Source organism: Watersipora subatra, chromosome 1, assembly GCF_963576615.1.
Source record: "Watersipora subatra chromosome 1, tzWatSuba1.1, whole genome shotgun sequence".
Taxonomy (NCBI): Eukaryota; Metazoa; Bryozoa; class Gymnolaemata; order Cheilostomatida; family Watersiporidae; genus Watersipora; species Watersipora subatra.
Genome location: NC_088708.1, coordinates 29,375,059 through 29,392,447, shown reverse-complemented (window position 1 = coordinate 29,392,447; position 17,389 = coordinate 29,375,059). Strand labels below are relative to the sequence as shown.

The following is a 17,389-nucleotide window of genomic DNA, read 5'->3' as shown; positions in this document are numbered from 1 at the left end:
TCATTCTTCGCTCGGTGCTTGTCAGCATGTCTACCCAGGAAGCGCGTGAAATTCACAGCCAGAAAAAGGTAAGACAATCTCTCGTGTGTTTTACTCATGCAACTTGAATTGGGATTTTGATTTTAGCTTGTCATAAGAAATGAATGTGATTTATTGGAACTGCAGCAGAACTTCATCGAGTTCGTAGTGAAATATTTGAAAGGTTTTTCATCTGACATCTGATAGCCTTTGTTTTACAGTCCAAAACTAAATCAAGTCGGCAGTGCGCAAGTGACACGCCTTCAAAGCGAGAAGTCAAAGAGTCAGCTGTAGATCAAAAGATCAAAGATGGGAAGAAGTCGAAGATTAAGCGATTTATTCGAGTTGTCAAGGTTGTTCTCAAGATTGTCTTGCTGACGCTTGTCAACATGGTCGTACTCATGCTTGGCGCTTACGTGTTCTTCAAGCTCGAGTCGTATAATGAAATCGAGAGCTGTTTGGCGGCTCAAGTAGACTATGAAACGTCATTAAACACGACTATCCGGCTGATGAAATTAGATGCCGAAGTGCTGCACGCCAAAGGTATTGACACCGACTCGGTCACTTATTTGGAAGAGTCATACAGTGATTACATAAAATCTTTTGCACTTGAGGTACAAAAGGTACAAAAGGCTGGCTACAATCCGTCACACGATTGTCAGATGCTCGGAAACGATGCTGATTGGACCAACTCTAATAGCATAGTCTTTGCTCTCACCATAATCACGACCATTGGTAAGCAGTTCTTGTTATCCTTACCACTAACTTCTTGTATTTTAACGCATGATAATTGGTACAAGTGTCATGTTGCTATTATTCCGCTTCTAAGGGAGTTTTATTCGACAATGTAACGATATTTGACAATAAGGTATATATTTAAAACGAGAACTAACAATAAAATAAATTAAATACACCGAGAGTACTCACATGTCTCTCTTACACACCCACTAGCTGTATTTTTTAGATCTATACAGCCTGATGCAGAAGTTTAAGGAGATGAGTGTAAATGCATTTGACAAGTTCTTTAATAGAGTTAAACAGGCTAACTGTATTGCGATATTTGCATGGAGGCGTATGTTGGATACATTAATTGCTAGTAATAGTTGTATATTAATCCTGTGTGCTTATGAACTAGAGATCAACATGCATGCATTAATATTAATATACACCTAATCTAAAAATGGTAGACTCTGAGGTTTGTTTCCACAAAACAACATTATTTTCTCAGAGTTTGTATTCCTTCATTAGTTTCAACAGCAAATACTACATATATTCATGGAAGTTATTAAAGTAATGGTCACCTTCAACACATGGATCTCCTTTCATCCGCCACTTATGGTAATTACTATATGCTTGGCAGTCCTGTACACAATGAGAGATCGTCATGAGTAATCAATATTTGCATGATTACTGGTATTCATCGAAGTGATAAGGCAGCCAAGCAGTGTAGTGGTTAGCTTGCGGTTTTGTGAAATGGAGGGTCCGAGTTCAATTCCTGTGCAAGGTAATTTTTTCCTATAGCTCTTAGTGTGGTTTCGGATGGACACTGCTCTTATTATTGTAATGATTTTGTGCCATTACAAAGTTTTATTTGTTTTCTTATTTATAGAACCTGTGACTAAAAATGCATAGGAGTAAAATACATACATTACTGGTTAGTATTGGAATCCTTTTCATCACGCTTAGCGATATTTAATGTTTAACGGCTCTCAAAGCATAAGAGCCGATAAAACCAAGGCTCTGCAAGCCTCCTGAGCGGAACATAGAAGAGTATAGACAATCATGTAAACATCGGTTTATATAAAGCCTCACTTCCGGTGGCGGCGAGCGTTCAGAAAATTTGCATACACTGGCATTGAGCTGAATTTTTTTACACTTTTTGAAGCATAAAACCAGTGCTAAAAAGTAAATATTGACTGGAGGACTTTTGTATTAGTCTAAACTAACAAAGAAGTTTAAATTCTAATAATAATTAAAAAATTAGTTATTATTCAAAACACGGATTTTACCCTTTATTTAATATACAATTTTAGAGTTTTTTTTTAAAACATTTAGGAAAGGAAAACTTCTAATATATGAGAATCACCAACAAAGTAAAGAATGTAGAAGTAGAATTGTTGTGGTTAAGTAACCCTAGCTACTTTTTGAAGTGGGTTTTTGGAAGGTAAAGTTAGTGTCCCAGACTCCCAGTAATATATTATCAATTGGAGGCGTGGCGTTTTTGCCCCCTCGGCTAATCAGCTATGACGTCATTGTCTAAACTCTTATAACCTTAAACTCAGCAAGCTTCATACCAAATTGGATAAAACTTACTGTGTGACTTAATCTTCTACTGATGAATTAAAAAGAACTGAGTTCACTGAGTGTTTATTTGAGTGACATGCCTCATCTAAAAACACCAAAAAACTCAGCAAACTCTACAAAAAGAGGTACAAACTGTTGCACAAACCAAACAATTTATTGGTATATTGAAGGTAGCCTTAAAGAAGTGAATTTAGCTTAAAGCTACAGGTATAAGTCAGCTGGCTGCTGCAGATATGCTCTCATAACAAGACGTGTATGTATGTAGGTTCTCTTCAAATGTCAACACCTTTATGTAAATAAAAGGGTAATAGCTGGCTAATTGATATAAGATACTAAGGAGTTATTGCCCCTGATACAGTACTAGCTATGAAGTAGTAGTCACTGTTACAGTGCTCATTAAATAATATGAAGTCTATAGAGTTATTGCATGTGTCACAGTTTAGTTGATTACTAGGAAAATTTGGTATCTTCTATGGAGTTCTTGCAAGTTCTAGGCTATAAACTTGTTATTGTGGTAGACTATTTTATTCTATGAAGCTGTTGCCCTGCCATGATATCAGCTGGCTATTTTAAGTCCTTGATCGTAATTTGTTTGTGGAGTTATTGCTTCTGTCATTGCATTGTACCAGTTAATAATAATGATAAGTTGTTATAGGCTATGGAGTTATTTCCCCTGCCACTACATATGGCAGACTCATCTGCATAGTTTATGCTTTTGTTGGAATACCCGTATACATGGTTGCACTGGCCACCATCGGAGATCTCCTGGCACAGCTTTTTCAGAAATTCTACTGGGTGGTCTGTGTCTGCGGTTTCCGCAAGCCAAAGACTGACACTCGCACAGCGGCTAAAGCGGAACAGGTAACTGGTTACTTCTAGTCAAGCATGCATTAGTCCAATTCCTGTATTTTAGCAATTGGCTCTAGATATTGTATTATTTTTAAATATTAAATGACACGATTTGGAGAAATGGAAGAAAGTAAGAAATTCCAGTATGGCTGAACGCTATTCTTAGCAAAACCAAGAACTGTAAAATGAACGTTCTATGAATCATGCAATACAAGTCATTTATTATGACAATGCATTAATTTTATGTGAATACTTTGTACTAGTTATGATAACTTCTTACAAACAGGGCGGTAAGAAAAGAGGCAAATTACATGTCAAGAAAGAATCAACTGATGAGGATGATGAGAAAACAGGTGAAGTTGACAGCGCTGCAAAAAACTATGATGCTTCAAATGTTACCATACCCCTCACTCTGACCATCCTTCTGCTCTTCGGTATACCAGTTCAGCATCAGTATATTTCTTATTTAAAGTGCCTGAGTTCATTTATGTACCTTCGTTTCAAAAGTATTTCAAGCTTAAATTTTTATTAAAAGTCGACCGCCATTAGCTTTTGAGAAACGGAAAATAGATCAGATTTTTAAAAGATTCCCTTTATAGTGAAGAAACTAATAATGATCTCAATGCTATTCCTGGCCCTACTGGGGGTCAGGGAGTTGGGGTCAGGGGGTCGTAACGAGTTCTTCACACATAAACCATAACATGAGTACTCAAAACATTGCTTTTCAGTGCTAACACATGTTTGTAAATTTGTTAATCTTCGCTTTGTATTTATTCAAGGTATGGTGGTATTGGGAGCAGTCATATTTATGGCTCTCGAGTCGTGGAACTTTCAAGAAGCTATCTACTTTTCTTTCACCACGATTTCTACAATCGGATTTGGGGACGTCGTTCCCAACATAGACCTGATGGCCAGCTCGGGCAAGGTCAAACTCGTCACAATGATCTTGTATATAACAATTGGTAAGTATTGTATAGGTCTCAATTGTATTTATACATTCTATCATTATTATATACCGTATATATTCTTATATATAGTAGATCACATTTTTAGTAGATCAAAATTTTTTAGGATTTGCTTTACAAATAATAGTAGACAATAACAAGGACGTATCTAACATGATTATGTAAGTCATATAAATATCTCTTTGCATTTAATTATTTTATTGACATTCTATTCACCCCTTACTGCTGCTGAGCTTTCATTTACATTCTTACTGAAACTGTCAATAAAATTGAATTCTAATATTAAGAAAATTTTTAATTTTAAGGAGAATGGGTTTAATGTGGATGCCACTGATGGCCCAAAATCAATCACTTGTCATAACAGGTACCTTGGAATGTAGCTAATTAGGTAACAATATAGACAGCGGAGCATGTGCAAGAAAAGTAAGAAAGATATATGCAAAGCCCAACAACCACTCTCATACGAAATGCTGTACTTAGCATCATTTTAGCCTGTGTTATTTTGCAGACTTCCGAGCTAGCATAATGACAAACTAATACATGATAACTTGCTTTGGGAACACAAGCTTTCACATTCATTGACTGTTATGCTGTTAAGAAGCATGTGGCTTAACATTATATACTTCTTTTCATTGTCTTGGCTATGCCTATGTTTTGTTTTCATATGAGTGTTAGATAATGTCAAATTATGGTTTTTCGTCCATCAGAGCTGCATTTTCTTTAAATGGAAAACTACTAATTCGCTTTTGTAATGTGAAAATCTAATGTAGGCTACATTGCGTACAAAGACAAATACTTGTAGTTAAGCGTTAACACCCCGATATAGCTTTAGCGCCTGGTTTTATTATTTCGATTGGCTACCCTCAAATACGAGGGTGTCAAAAATAAGTTTATAGAGTCATTGTAATGTTCTTCTTCACAGAAATCTTTAATAAAAGGCTTATTTAGGTTAAAGCACAACAGAAAAACAACATGTGTTATGGTTTAGCCCTTCGCATTAAAATAATAACATTAAGTTAATGCAGGATGATGTTACCGTAACCCACTTAAAGTAGGGAGTCAAACCCTGATCACCTTCTTAACTTTGTCGTGGGAGCCACAGGCTAATGAGTTCAAACTAGTTTGAACTCATAAGAGTTTCAAGTTTCAAACAAAGAGTTGAGTAGAATGGATGAGAACTGAGCATTTAACATTAAAACAAGCTGGTGAAACTAATCGGGAGGAGATAAATCTGAACAAAGTGGTGACATTCCGCTGCAGCCATACTGCCATGCACCGAACATGAGGGTTTTGAAACCCAAGTGGAGATTGTCAGAAATGAATCGAATGGCTTCGAGGAGAAGCGGACATTAATTTTGCAACCTGGCCAGATATCTGATGTAAGCAACCTCCTTTGTTTGTTTCCGTGACTGATATCGTTTTTAATTCTCCTTTTATGCAGTTAGTTGAAAAGATAACAGAGCGAGCTTTGGTAGCTGCTTTTTTGAGACTGATTGTTGCAATATATCTGCCAGCGACTCCACCACATTAGCATCATCATTGGTTATGAGACCCGTATCAAAAACGTATCAAAAAGGTGTCTGGCAACTTTTTTCCTTTTAAAGACTCACAATAAAATAATAGATGTTTTCGAGGGTTAAAATAATAGGGTTTCGAGGGTGTTCTGCTTACATATCTGAAAGTTCAACGATCTACTCGGCAAAGATGCATGCCATGATGCAAGAACTGAGCCAGTTGTCAAGCAGTCCATGACAACTCTCCATGCAAAGTCTCTCAGCCTGGAGCTGATATATAGATCATGTAGTGACTGCCATAGTTGAGCTTCATTTATCAGTCGTATTGCACTTGTATATTCTAGATGTTTTATCGGACAAAAGGTTTAAATGTCTTTGTTTCTTTCTAATATGTGGCCTAACATCTGCTTTACTGTGGGAAAGACATTTTTACCCAGCATCCTTTGTTTGTTCCAAGATGTTCAGGAGCTTTTTGTACTGGTCTAACAACTGTTGGGCCGTTGACCCTTTGTTTAACAAGTTCTATAGGGGATCAACACAAAATAGGGGTCTACGATATTATATACATGTAAGAAAAATGTTTAAAATGTAAAAATTTAAGCACCCTGTAACAATGCCATTTGCATAATAATACAGGGGAGACAAGTTGCAATGTTAAGGTATGCGCCCAAGGTCGCTATATTATTATGCAACACCCTTCATGCAAATTAGCTTTTTAGATTCTGATAAAAACAAGGTGGGTCTTTAGACTAAAATTCATCTCCAAACACAAATTTATTGATAGTTATTTAAAAGTACATAGCAAATTGTTTTACATATCTACTAGAGAACTCCATTGTTTGATTTTATGAAGCGGTTTGTGGTGCAAGTTGATGAGCATTGCTGGGTCTGACTTGTAAATCCAACAACTCGTTGAAGCAGCTGTTGAGTGATACAGAAAAAAACATTGGCTCATTTTTATTATAACAAGTGATGTCCATAATAAAACAGGCTGACATTTGTTTGGATTTGCTAGGAGAACAGGAGTTGGAGAGCTAGTTTATTTTCCCTATCAGGGAGAAGATTATTTTAATAATTTTTTACACAGTTCATGCTTTGCTTTTTTCTGATCATGTTTCTAAAAACTGCTTAAAGAGACGATCAGAAATTATGAACAAATAGTTTATTAATAAAATAGAATATTCGCCAAGCTATGCTTATTGTCTAAAGACCAAGGTTGATTTGTTTCAGGTATGGCCACCATTTCCATGTGCTTTCAACTTATGGTTGATGAGATATACGCTAAAGTTGATTGGTTGACAAGCAAGTGTGGAGTCCACAGCTCTGAGACCGAAAATGAGGAAGAGTTGCTCGAGCCTCCAAAGCTGCAGAGGTCCTTGACAAAGGCTACGATAGTTATGAGGAGCGGCACACCCGCTCGTTTACGGAAGAGAGCAAATCCTTAATCTTTAATGGTTGATCGTCAACGTAAATAGAGTTTGGTCATACGGAGTGATGGTTATCGTCGGGCATCATCAGCTATGCTTTGGCGTCTTTCATATTTACAGCTTAAAGTAGAATGAATGTTGTTTGATTTTATGATAGCCTTGGCAGCACGGCATCAGTTCTTTGATATGCTAAAGTATCGATCGCTGTCTTGAAACTGTTCAGGCTAATTGTCATCTTTTGTTTGTATCTTAAGTTTCACATATTGCTTATTTGAGTTTTGAATTTTGCATCTTTATGGACTCGTGTTGTTTGCTAAGTATGTTGGATCGATACAGAACCACTCCTTAGTAACCTCACAGCCACTGAATTTCACTCGTGAATTTGCCTGAAGCTAGAAGGTTTGCTGTAAGTCTTTGTTACAATGTAAACACGTTATTACGAATGTTTTTAAGGTTTTCCGCTTTTAATTTTTTCATATTATATTACATTTGTTGTTTCCTCGCGGTTTTTAGCTGTTGCATTCACGTGTGACAAAGTATTGTATCGGTGTGTTTACTGCATCTTTGATTGAGTTGAGAAACGTGATGTTATTTTAATACGTAATGCATGTTTGTGTGACTATAAAATTGTGTGTCAATAACATCTTTTGTACTGGACAGCAGATATACACCCTCAAATAAACAAGTTTATTTTCAGCTTTTTCAATGCAGTTAAAGCAAAAATCAAATGTTTTTGTAAAACAGAAAGCCTACAGCTTAAGGCTTCATATACAGTATGATATGACCAACTAATTCTTAAGTGGTCATATCATACTGTAATAGGTCATTCTTATAATAGTTTATTTAAAGTATAAAATAGAATTGCTGAGGATCAAAATTTGGAGCCAGCTAAAAGCATGATATTCATAAGAAATGAAAGCATTTCGGTTTCCAATGAAACAAAGATATCAACTAACATAGCAAACCTAGTTGGAACATTTAGAGAAAGGTTTTGAACGCTGTTTTATTTTCTATCAGGAATGTCATATTATATGTACAAGATTTTGTATGGCATTACTTATACATTTTTATACAATTTTTCAAGTCTGAAATTTCACTCTTGTTTTGGGATTCACGTAATTACTGTTTTCTGTATTTTTTCTCACATTCTGTGTTTGCCATTGTCAACAAACGTAAGCTGACAGTCACTCTAAAGTTTTGATTCTTTTTAATCAGTTGATAAAGACACTTCTAATCTTGTCTTCTAAGACTCGGCGCATAGAGATATCTCTCGCAATAAATGCTGTCACTTATTGGCTAATTGGTGTCCTAGATATTATTACCCTTTCAGGAAATTAAAAGTTATAAAACTCCTTAACGGTAATCAAATGTTCAGAGCGACACGCTGAAATGACATGGCTCGCTGAAATGACATGGCTCGGTAATAATTCTTTATGTATCTTTGTGTTAGTCGAGCATGAAGATGCATTCAACTTTTTATAAAAGTAGAAAAATCATCTTAAGCAAAGGAACTTGTTGAAATATGACTGAAGTGTCAGAGCTGGACATCACCTGCTGTCAGTATGGTTTGGCTGATCGTCGCTATAGAAGAAAAAATCAATTGTGAACTCTAGTATTACGTATGCCATATTTTCGTCTTTGTTGTCATGTCTCTATGGCAAATATTGTACAGAACTGAATTCGTATCAATATGGAATAATTAATTATGCAATGCTACTGGAGTTCTTTCTATGCATCACAAATCTATTGTTTGCTGCGAGCATATATGCCAGGAGATCAATATATCTAGCGATGAACTGATACAAATCGCTGGCCTCGCTACTGTTCCATCAATATGAGTGAACACGTTTTATACCACATCTGTCACTAATAAGTTTTTTTTACACAACATTTAGTTTGTTTAGTTAAAAATGGCATCAGAGGTAAGCTTTATAACCTTTTTCCTTGCTTTACATTCATGGCGAATTTGCCTTCTCAGTATCATATATATTAGTTGCAAGTCTCACCTTGAACTTTTATTGTATTATAGATAGTACAATTCGTTGACAATTATGCTTTAATCAACTAGGCAAAGTCTCGTTGGAAGAATGCCAAACAGACCATCATGGCTGAACAGGCGGTTGTAGAGGCTATCAGGGAAGAACGTGAGAAAAAGAGAAAATCGCGGCGGCTAAAAAAAGCCTGTATCAAAGTGCTCAAGTTTCTCTTCTCGACTGCCGGGCTTTTCCTCATCAATGCCGCTCTTATACTAGGAGGAGCTTACATGTTCAGCCATCTTGAGAAAACCAATGAACAACAGGGGTGTAGAAACTCGAGAGACGACTACAAAGAAGCGGAAAATGCGACTCTCATTCTTCTCATGGACATGGCGCAGCGGATGGACGGGATCGGAGCCATGACTGATGTAGAGCTACTCGAGGTAGTAGCTGAGTTCCGTGGTTATCTGGAATCTTTTGCTCTGTCAGTAATCGACACAGGATATGATGTCAGCCTAGATTGTGAGACCATGGGAGAGGAGGGTGGCACTGAATTTAACTGGAGCGTAAAAGGATCTCTTGTATTTGCTATAACAGTAGCGACTACTATCGGTGAGTAAAATGTTTCAAACAGTTTTCAAGTTACTACAAAGTAAAATGGATATTTATACATTTTAGCCAAAACTTACTAAATTTGATACTCAATCTAGATAATAGTTCACTTTGTGAATTCTTTTAATCTTTTTTTAAAAACAATATGGATCAGATGATCTCATTTCTTACTAAAATTATATTATCTTTATTTGATATTTATAGTTTTCATATTTTTGCGCTGTCTTGTTTTTTTTAACTATTGCTTCTGTTTAAAAGAATTAGAGACAAGTTTTAAACAAAAAGGGGGCGGCAAAACTTTTCACTAGATTCATATTAAAGTGTCTTTAGACCCACGTTTAGCACTTAATATTAACCTGGACGATAAAGCAAATGATGTGATGACACTTTTCTGTTTAGTTTACAAATATGTGTTTACAATACTGACAGCATGCCAAGCATGCCAGCATATACATGCCAGCATGTAGCTCCATAACAGCTAAAGGTCGGCCAGCACATTTATCTTGCCAAAAATGTGTCATAATCAAAGATCATGAAATAATGTTGCTTCTAAACGTTTTTAAAATTGTTTAGAAACAAGAAAACATCTAGAAGCATTTATTCACTATTTTTTCATGTAAGCGATTTCAATAAAATAGCATAACAGTGCACGGCCCATTTTATATCAAATTATAATATTATTATTATATTAATATTACGCCAAAATTACAACTGTAAACTTTAAACTCACCCAGTTGATTGCAGGGCAAACACTCTAGCCTTTTAGGCAATGGCTGCTGCATAAAATAATGAGTTCTAATGAAAAACAGCAGTGTTATTTTGGTAAAATTTTACTTCAGATGAAGAAAGTTTTGAAAATCTTCCAATTATTTCTAAACGAGAGCTTACTTAGTATCTTATTTGTGCTTGCTATATCTGCAATAGGTGGTCAGGCCTTTGCTGTGGCAGGTACTTAGGAAGATGTTTCACGATAATGCTCTATAATAATGGCATGTCTCTATACACAGGTTACGGACATATTGCGCCACTGACCAAATGGGGACGGCTGGTCTGCATCGCTTATGCTGTCGTCACCATCCCTATATTCCTCATGTTTTTGGCGAACATCGGCAGCATATTAGCTAACCTTTTCCAGATCACCTATTCGACAGTCTGTTGTTGCGGATGCTGTCGAAAAAAAGTAGAGAAAGAAAAATCTTCGGTTAGTAAATCTTCATACAAAATATTAAACTCTGCTTCTGCTATCATCTGTTAAAACTTGGTTACTCATCTTACTAGCCCGTTAGTTAGCTTACTAGCATGTTAGTCACTGTACTAGCATGTTAGTCACTGTACTAGCATGTTAGTCACTGTACTAGCATGTTAGTTACTGTACTAGTATGTTAGTCACTGTACTAACATGTTAGTCACTGTACTAGCATGTTAGTCACTGTACTAGCATGTTAGTCACTGTACTAGCATGTTAGTCACTGTACTAACATGTTAGTCACTTTACTAGCACGCCAGTCACCTTATTAGCATGTTAGTCACCTTACTCGTGTGTTGGTCACTTTACTAGCAAGTTAGTCACTAACATTTTAGTCACTTTATTAGCATGTTAGTCACCTTACTAGCATGTTAGTCACTTCGCTACTATATTAGTGGTTTTGTTAGCATTTTTTAATTTTGCTATTTTCTCGTTTCCTTAATATTGTGTTAGTCACTTTGCTAGTATGTCAATCTTTTTGCTAGTATATTAGTCACTTTTCTAGAAAAGCCAAATTTGAAGTATTTGCAACAGAATGATCTGTATTTTTGATTTAGCAGAGATTGTGATTTAAAGTTAGGCGCCTTTTTGTCACCACTGGTTACCATTCTGAAAAATAAACTTTAAACCGTTGTTTCCTAGTTATGTGTTCTAAATCACTAAACCATGCTAGACCAAACCAGCTGCTTCCCAGATTCGTGACCTGGTTGTGTTTTTCAAATACTTTCGTGTGTGACTGGAATTGTTTGCTTTAGTGGGAAACCAAACATTGTAAGGAGTTCACACTTATAATTATGTAGGAGGAGGAGGAAAAAGAAGAGGAATACATACAAAAAGTTGCTCAAAACTGGACACTAGATCCAGTATCTGGGCGGCCGATTCCACCATCAGAATGTGTAGAAATAGAAGAGGAGGAGGAAGATGAGGAGGAAGAGGAAGAAGAGGAAGAAGAAGAGCTGACAGTTCCTCTCACAGTCTCGGTGTTAGTGCTTGCAGGTCTGATTCAAACTCATTATAACTTTTACTTCACCCTGTCATAAATATTCTTTTTATAGTTTGAATGTTCTTCATCCATTTGCCATTTACCGCTTGAAAACATAAAAGTTACAGTGAAATTTGAAAGCTACGAAAAACTATAAAATTGGGAAAATGTGTTTTGTCATAATTTGAGTAGCTGGTATTCTTCGCTTCAAATACTTCATTTACCAGTCTATTTGTCTGAGTTTTATCAATGATTGCCGGGCTTCCTGTTAACAACCAAATTGGGGCGCTAGACCGCTGTAGGTTTTAGGTAACATTGATGTGTACAGCACACACATAATATCATTCATTTTAGTTACATTATTTAATGTGACCTTGATTCATTTTTTTATGCAAAGCTTTGTCAGAAATATGAAAGGGTTGTCCAACAGTAATTGGAAGAATGGACCAGGAAAATAATTTACCGTAATAAATTTTCTGAAAACAAAATGCTAGAAGTAGCAAAGAATTGCATGTATTATGAAGAAGAACCGTTCAAATGGATTGCTAGACAATCTTCAACAAAGGTGATGCTGTATTATGTAAGACATCGTTTATATATTCATTGCAGCTTTCATAATATTTGGAGCGATTATGTTCATGGAGTTTGAAGACTGGACGTTTATTAATTCTCTCTACTACTGTTCCATAACTGCCACTACTATAGGCTTTGGTGACGTCGTACCAGATCTCACTCTTACTGGTACTAAAGGAGTTTTCAAGGCCTCTGCTGTCATCATGTACATCACATTCAGTAAGTCTACCTATGCTCTTATATAGCTAATTAACTATTTACTGCCTCAACACCTCTGGGAATGCTCATCAGGTATTTTTCTACGTTCACCTAAACACTAGTTACAATCACCACCTACTCCAGAGTTTATAAGATCTAATCATATTATCTTTACTATAATAAGAGCCATGTGCATTTGTCTGTCTTAAGCTATAAAAAATGATTGCTTTCAACTGGATTCAAACTAAGAACTTTTGGCTTGATGGAACAACAGTCTACCAACTGCATCAATCATTCACCTAGCTGTAGTGTGAAATAATTGTGCAGTTAATTACTTCAACTGACAATCTCTTGTGACACACCGGACTGCCTCTGTACTAGAACATGTATAAATACGTAATAACTCACACGATTTTTTTTTATTTAGGGGCTAAGACAGTCTATCACTGTGTTTTGAATCTGTGCCTTATTGACGTTTACATCAAAAATATAACTACCGCAATTTGATAATCTGGTCTACCTACGAGAGCTCATATCCGTTTAGCATTAGTTCATGTAATAATGTTGAAAGGGAGATAACTTGAGAATTTGTGGTAGAAGATCTTTTAAACAAGGAATGTAGTAATCAACTGGCTGAGATTGAGCAAGTAATCGGCTGAAATGAGAGGAATTGTTGTGCCATGGCATGGACTGCAACTGTTTCAGAAAATTCAACTCAAGCGTATTGGTCGTTAACATATTTCTACAAGATATTATATTTGTTCTGAGCTGTCTACTTCCTGCAACAACTTAAAACACTGTTAATCAATAAAGCTAATATTCATCTGAATAGAAAAGTTAGATATGTATAATTCTATGGAAGAATGACTCTATGGAAGAATGACTCTATGGGAGAATGACTCTATAAGAATAACTCTATGGAAGAAAAACTCTATGGAAGAAAAAACATGAGAGTGTTCTATAATGATAAAGGAAAATGATAAGAAACTATTACGGGAATAAAATAGAATTTGCTGTCAAAAAACCTAAACTGTGTCAGACATCATTACAACAAACCTAATTCTTAAAAGCTTTTGTTACTGATTTCCTTTTCCTTTAATTTACTGCCAGTTTATCGCAGTTCCCAAATTTGTCAATATCAGTGTTGGACAACTGCCATTCTAGAACTGACTTGTAGTAAATATCAGTGTTGGACAACTGCTATTCTAGAACTGACTTGTAGTAAATATTGCTAAACCGGCACTGAAGCGGTTGTTCTTCATGGTTTTTTTGCATTTTAAATACCTTCCTGAAGTAATAGTCATGCTGCTTCCAGTAAGTCAGGGTGGTTTAACCATATTCATAAGCAACTTATTGTACGACCTGACATTGCTCACAGGTTTTATTGTATTGAATGGCATTGCTTGCAGGTTGTATCGTACTAAATGACATTGCTCACAGGTTATATTGTACTAAACGACATCGCTTGCAAGTTGTATTGTACTAAATGACATCGCTTGCAGGTTGTATTGTACTAAATGACATTGCTCGCAGGTTGTATTGTACTAAATGACATTGCTCGCAGGTTGTATTGTATTAAATGACATTGCTTGCAGGTTGCATTGTAATAAATGAGATTGCTTGCAGGTTGATTTACGTTTAGCGACAGTGTAGGAAAAGACTGATTTCAGAGAATCTCCATTCTGATTGCCTCAGAAATACATGCTAAATGCTTCAATTATTTTTGGTCGATGAGGTGTCTTTATTGAAATTGTTCTTTCAGGTATGGCTGGCATCTCCATGTGTTTCCAGCTTATTGCTGACGAGATTGTCGCCAAATTCAAGTGGATCGGTGAAAAGATCGGCTTTAAAAAGAAAGAAGAAGAACCAGAGTCTGAAGATGCTGAAGAAGGCAACTCCAAAGAATAGTTGTCTGACCTATGTTTTATACGTATACCTTTTAGCATCATCTTTAGCTGATCTATATCTCACATACTTAATTTTTAATATTCTCTTTTTATTTCCTATTTTCTTGGAATCGCTTCAGTTAAAATGGTACAAATCATCCCTTAATAGATTTAAACAGGCTAACTGTATTGCAATATTTGCATCGAGGCATATGTTGAATACCTTAATGACTAGCGATAGTTGTATATTAATCCTGCGTGCTTATGAACTAGCGATCAACATGCATGCATTAATATTAATATACAACTAATCTAAAAAGTGGTAGATTCTGAGGTTTGTTTCCACAACACAACATTATTTTTTCAGAGTTTCTATTCTTTTGTTAATTTCAACAGCAAAGATGATATATATTCATGGAAGTCGTTAAATAATTTCCGTCCATAACACATGGATCTCCTTTCATTTACCATTTATTATAATTATTTTGTGCAATTATGGAGTTTTATCATGTACTCTGTCTAATAATTTTTCTTATTTATCATTTTTGTTACATAAAATTTGTTCAAAATGATCTAATTGTCAAAGCAATTTCTGTGATAAAATCTATAATTTTGTGATATGATCGAGAGAAATGTCTTTTACGTGATCAGGTAGTTGAACATTGAAAAGGGGACAATTCCAAGTTTTTTGTTAAAGCTTGCTTTATGGAATAAGCCAATCTACTTATTGAATAGATCTCTGTTCAAGTCATATATTCAAATAAGAAATGATTGTGGTGTGACTATGATATGCGTTGAAAGTGGTGTTGAGTTAAAATATTCTAAAAATGTATGTAAAACATATAATATTTTTGTAATGTTCCTGACTTTTACTTGTGACTTCACCAAAAGAGGAACGTCATTATTATAGCCTTCATAAGCAAATTTTGTCCATCTGGAGCGTATTTTATCTATCTCTGTCATTGTTATCTTGTGTTTCTATACATTTTTCCTCCTTTGTGTTTCTGTGTTAAAGTTTTTTAAAATAAATATAAAGATTATTTTAAGAATGCACTTACGAAATATGAGTTTTATACCTATTTACAGCTCATCTTTAAAAAATTTAGAGATCAATGCATTAAAAAGTAATATTAATAAAATATTTAGTATTTTTTATAAGTTTAATCAAATTTTATTTGGAACAGATCATAGCATTTGACATGTTCATTAACACTCTCACATGTGTATAATGTAATCATCAGCTGGCGTCAATGTTCCACCATTTATGCAGGTTCCTGTTTCTATTTTGCATGTTATGGTAGATTACAAAAATTGATTTTCTCTTTAATTTATTGTCTTTATTCATAATACTTTTATTGATCTCTGAGAGCTACAGTGTAGCGTATTGATGTTAGAGGTTAATGTTACGGCAAACAGAAGCAAGTTGTAAAACTATCATTGATAGCAATATGTATGAGTTCCAGTTTTAATTTTAAAAAATCAATATTATAGTTGATGTATAATATTATATCAAATGAAAGACCGTGTCTGAATGATAACATTTGTGAGCTTGGTATGAATCGGAGTAGATTGGAAACGAATAACGACAATACGTCAGCAAACTTTTGAGCTATCAACAGTTAGAGATGGCAACCAAAGACAGCGTAGAAGAAGCTGCTTCAGCGGTACGTTTGTTTGTATATTTTTTAATTACCTATCTGCTGCCTGTTTGCTTTGCTTAATTAAAAGATAAGTGAATTATGACTCCGTGTCAAGGAGCAAACAAGAATAGATTTTATGGTAATCAAGAGCAACATGGAAAGCAACATTTTAAGTTCGTTCATAGTATTTTGCTGTAGTAAAGAATATGGCAAGGTGATACGATATTTTTTTACATTGCTTGTTAGCTTGAAACATTGCTTTGAATTACCAAGTTTATTGTTAATGTGAGGATTTGTTTGCATATTATTTTATTTATTTTACTAGCATGTTGGTCACTTACTAGCACGTTAGTCACCTTACTAGCATGTTAATCACCTTACTAGCACGTTAGTCACCTTACTAGCATGTTATTCACCTTACTAGTGTATTGGTCACTTTGAAGCTATATTAGTGGTTTTGTTAGCATTTTTTTATTTGCTATATTCTGGTTTCCTTAATATTATGTTAGTCTCTTTGCTAATATGTTAGTTTTTTTTACGAGTATATTAATCATTTTTTTACATGTTATTCTTTCTATCACACGAGTCAATTTGGTTTTATAGCTGTTATTAATCAACAGATAAGCTGATTTGATAAAAATGAGCTAAAGCGAGCCAACCATTTTGTAATGCTTAATAAAGCACTCCTTTGTTCTATTTGCTATCATAGAAGAGACCTTTTAAACTGACATACATTAAAACTATGTCATATTCTCTGATCGCTCATATGGCTACTATTGCAGGTTTGAACAAAAGCTTCTGGTTTGAAAACAACATTATACACAGTATTTATGATTAATCTCAAATAAAATATTTAATGAAGCTTTTGAAAACTGAATAAAAATATAAAAAATTTGCAATGTACGTAGATTTAATTATGTTATGTGTGTTTTGTCATCAATGTAAGAGGACTTTTGCAAACAAAAAAAGATTTTGTCATTAACTTTATACTGAAAAAGTGATAGACATTCTAAGCTTTATTTTTAGAAGGAGGATAGTCCTACAGAGACTAAAGATGGATGCAAAGCAATCTGTCGAAAATCGATACAGTTTATTTTTTCAACTGCGGGCCTTTTTTTAATTAACTTCGCATATCAACTGATTGGAGCGTCTATTTTTACACATTTGGAGAAGTACAACGAAGAGCAAACATGCTTTAC

The 17,389-nt window shown here is 35.0% G+C and overlaps 2 protein-coding genes across 2 annotated transcripts; both read left to right on the top strand.

The window, feature by feature from the left end:
* The first annotated feature begins 26 nt into the window (after positions 1–26).
* On the top strand, positions 27–7,095 carry LOC137385954 (TWiK family of potassium channels protein 18-like). The gene is made up of 6 exons (XM_068072587.1): positions 27–68; positions 240–753; positions 2,978–3,183; positions 3,458–3,605; positions 3,951–4,133; positions 6,881–7,095. The coding sequence occupies exons 1-6, from the start codon at positions 27–29 to the stop codon at positions 7,093–7,095; spliced, it is 1,308 nt and encodes a 435-aa protein (XP_067928688.1).
* Positions 7,096–8,987: 1,892 nt separating this feature from the next.
* On the top strand, positions 8,988–14,572 carry LOC137385946 (TWiK family of potassium channels protein 9-like). The gene is made up of 6 exons (XM_068072576.1): positions 8,988–8,999; positions 9,146–9,665; positions 10,673–10,866; positions 11,712–11,907; positions 12,503–12,685; positions 14,427–14,572. The coding sequence occupies exons 1-6, from the start codon at positions 8,988–8,990 to the stop codon at positions 14,570–14,572; spliced, it is 1,251 nt and encodes a 416-aa protein (XP_067928677.1).
* The last annotated feature ends 2,817 nt before the right edge of the window (positions 14,573–17,389 follow it).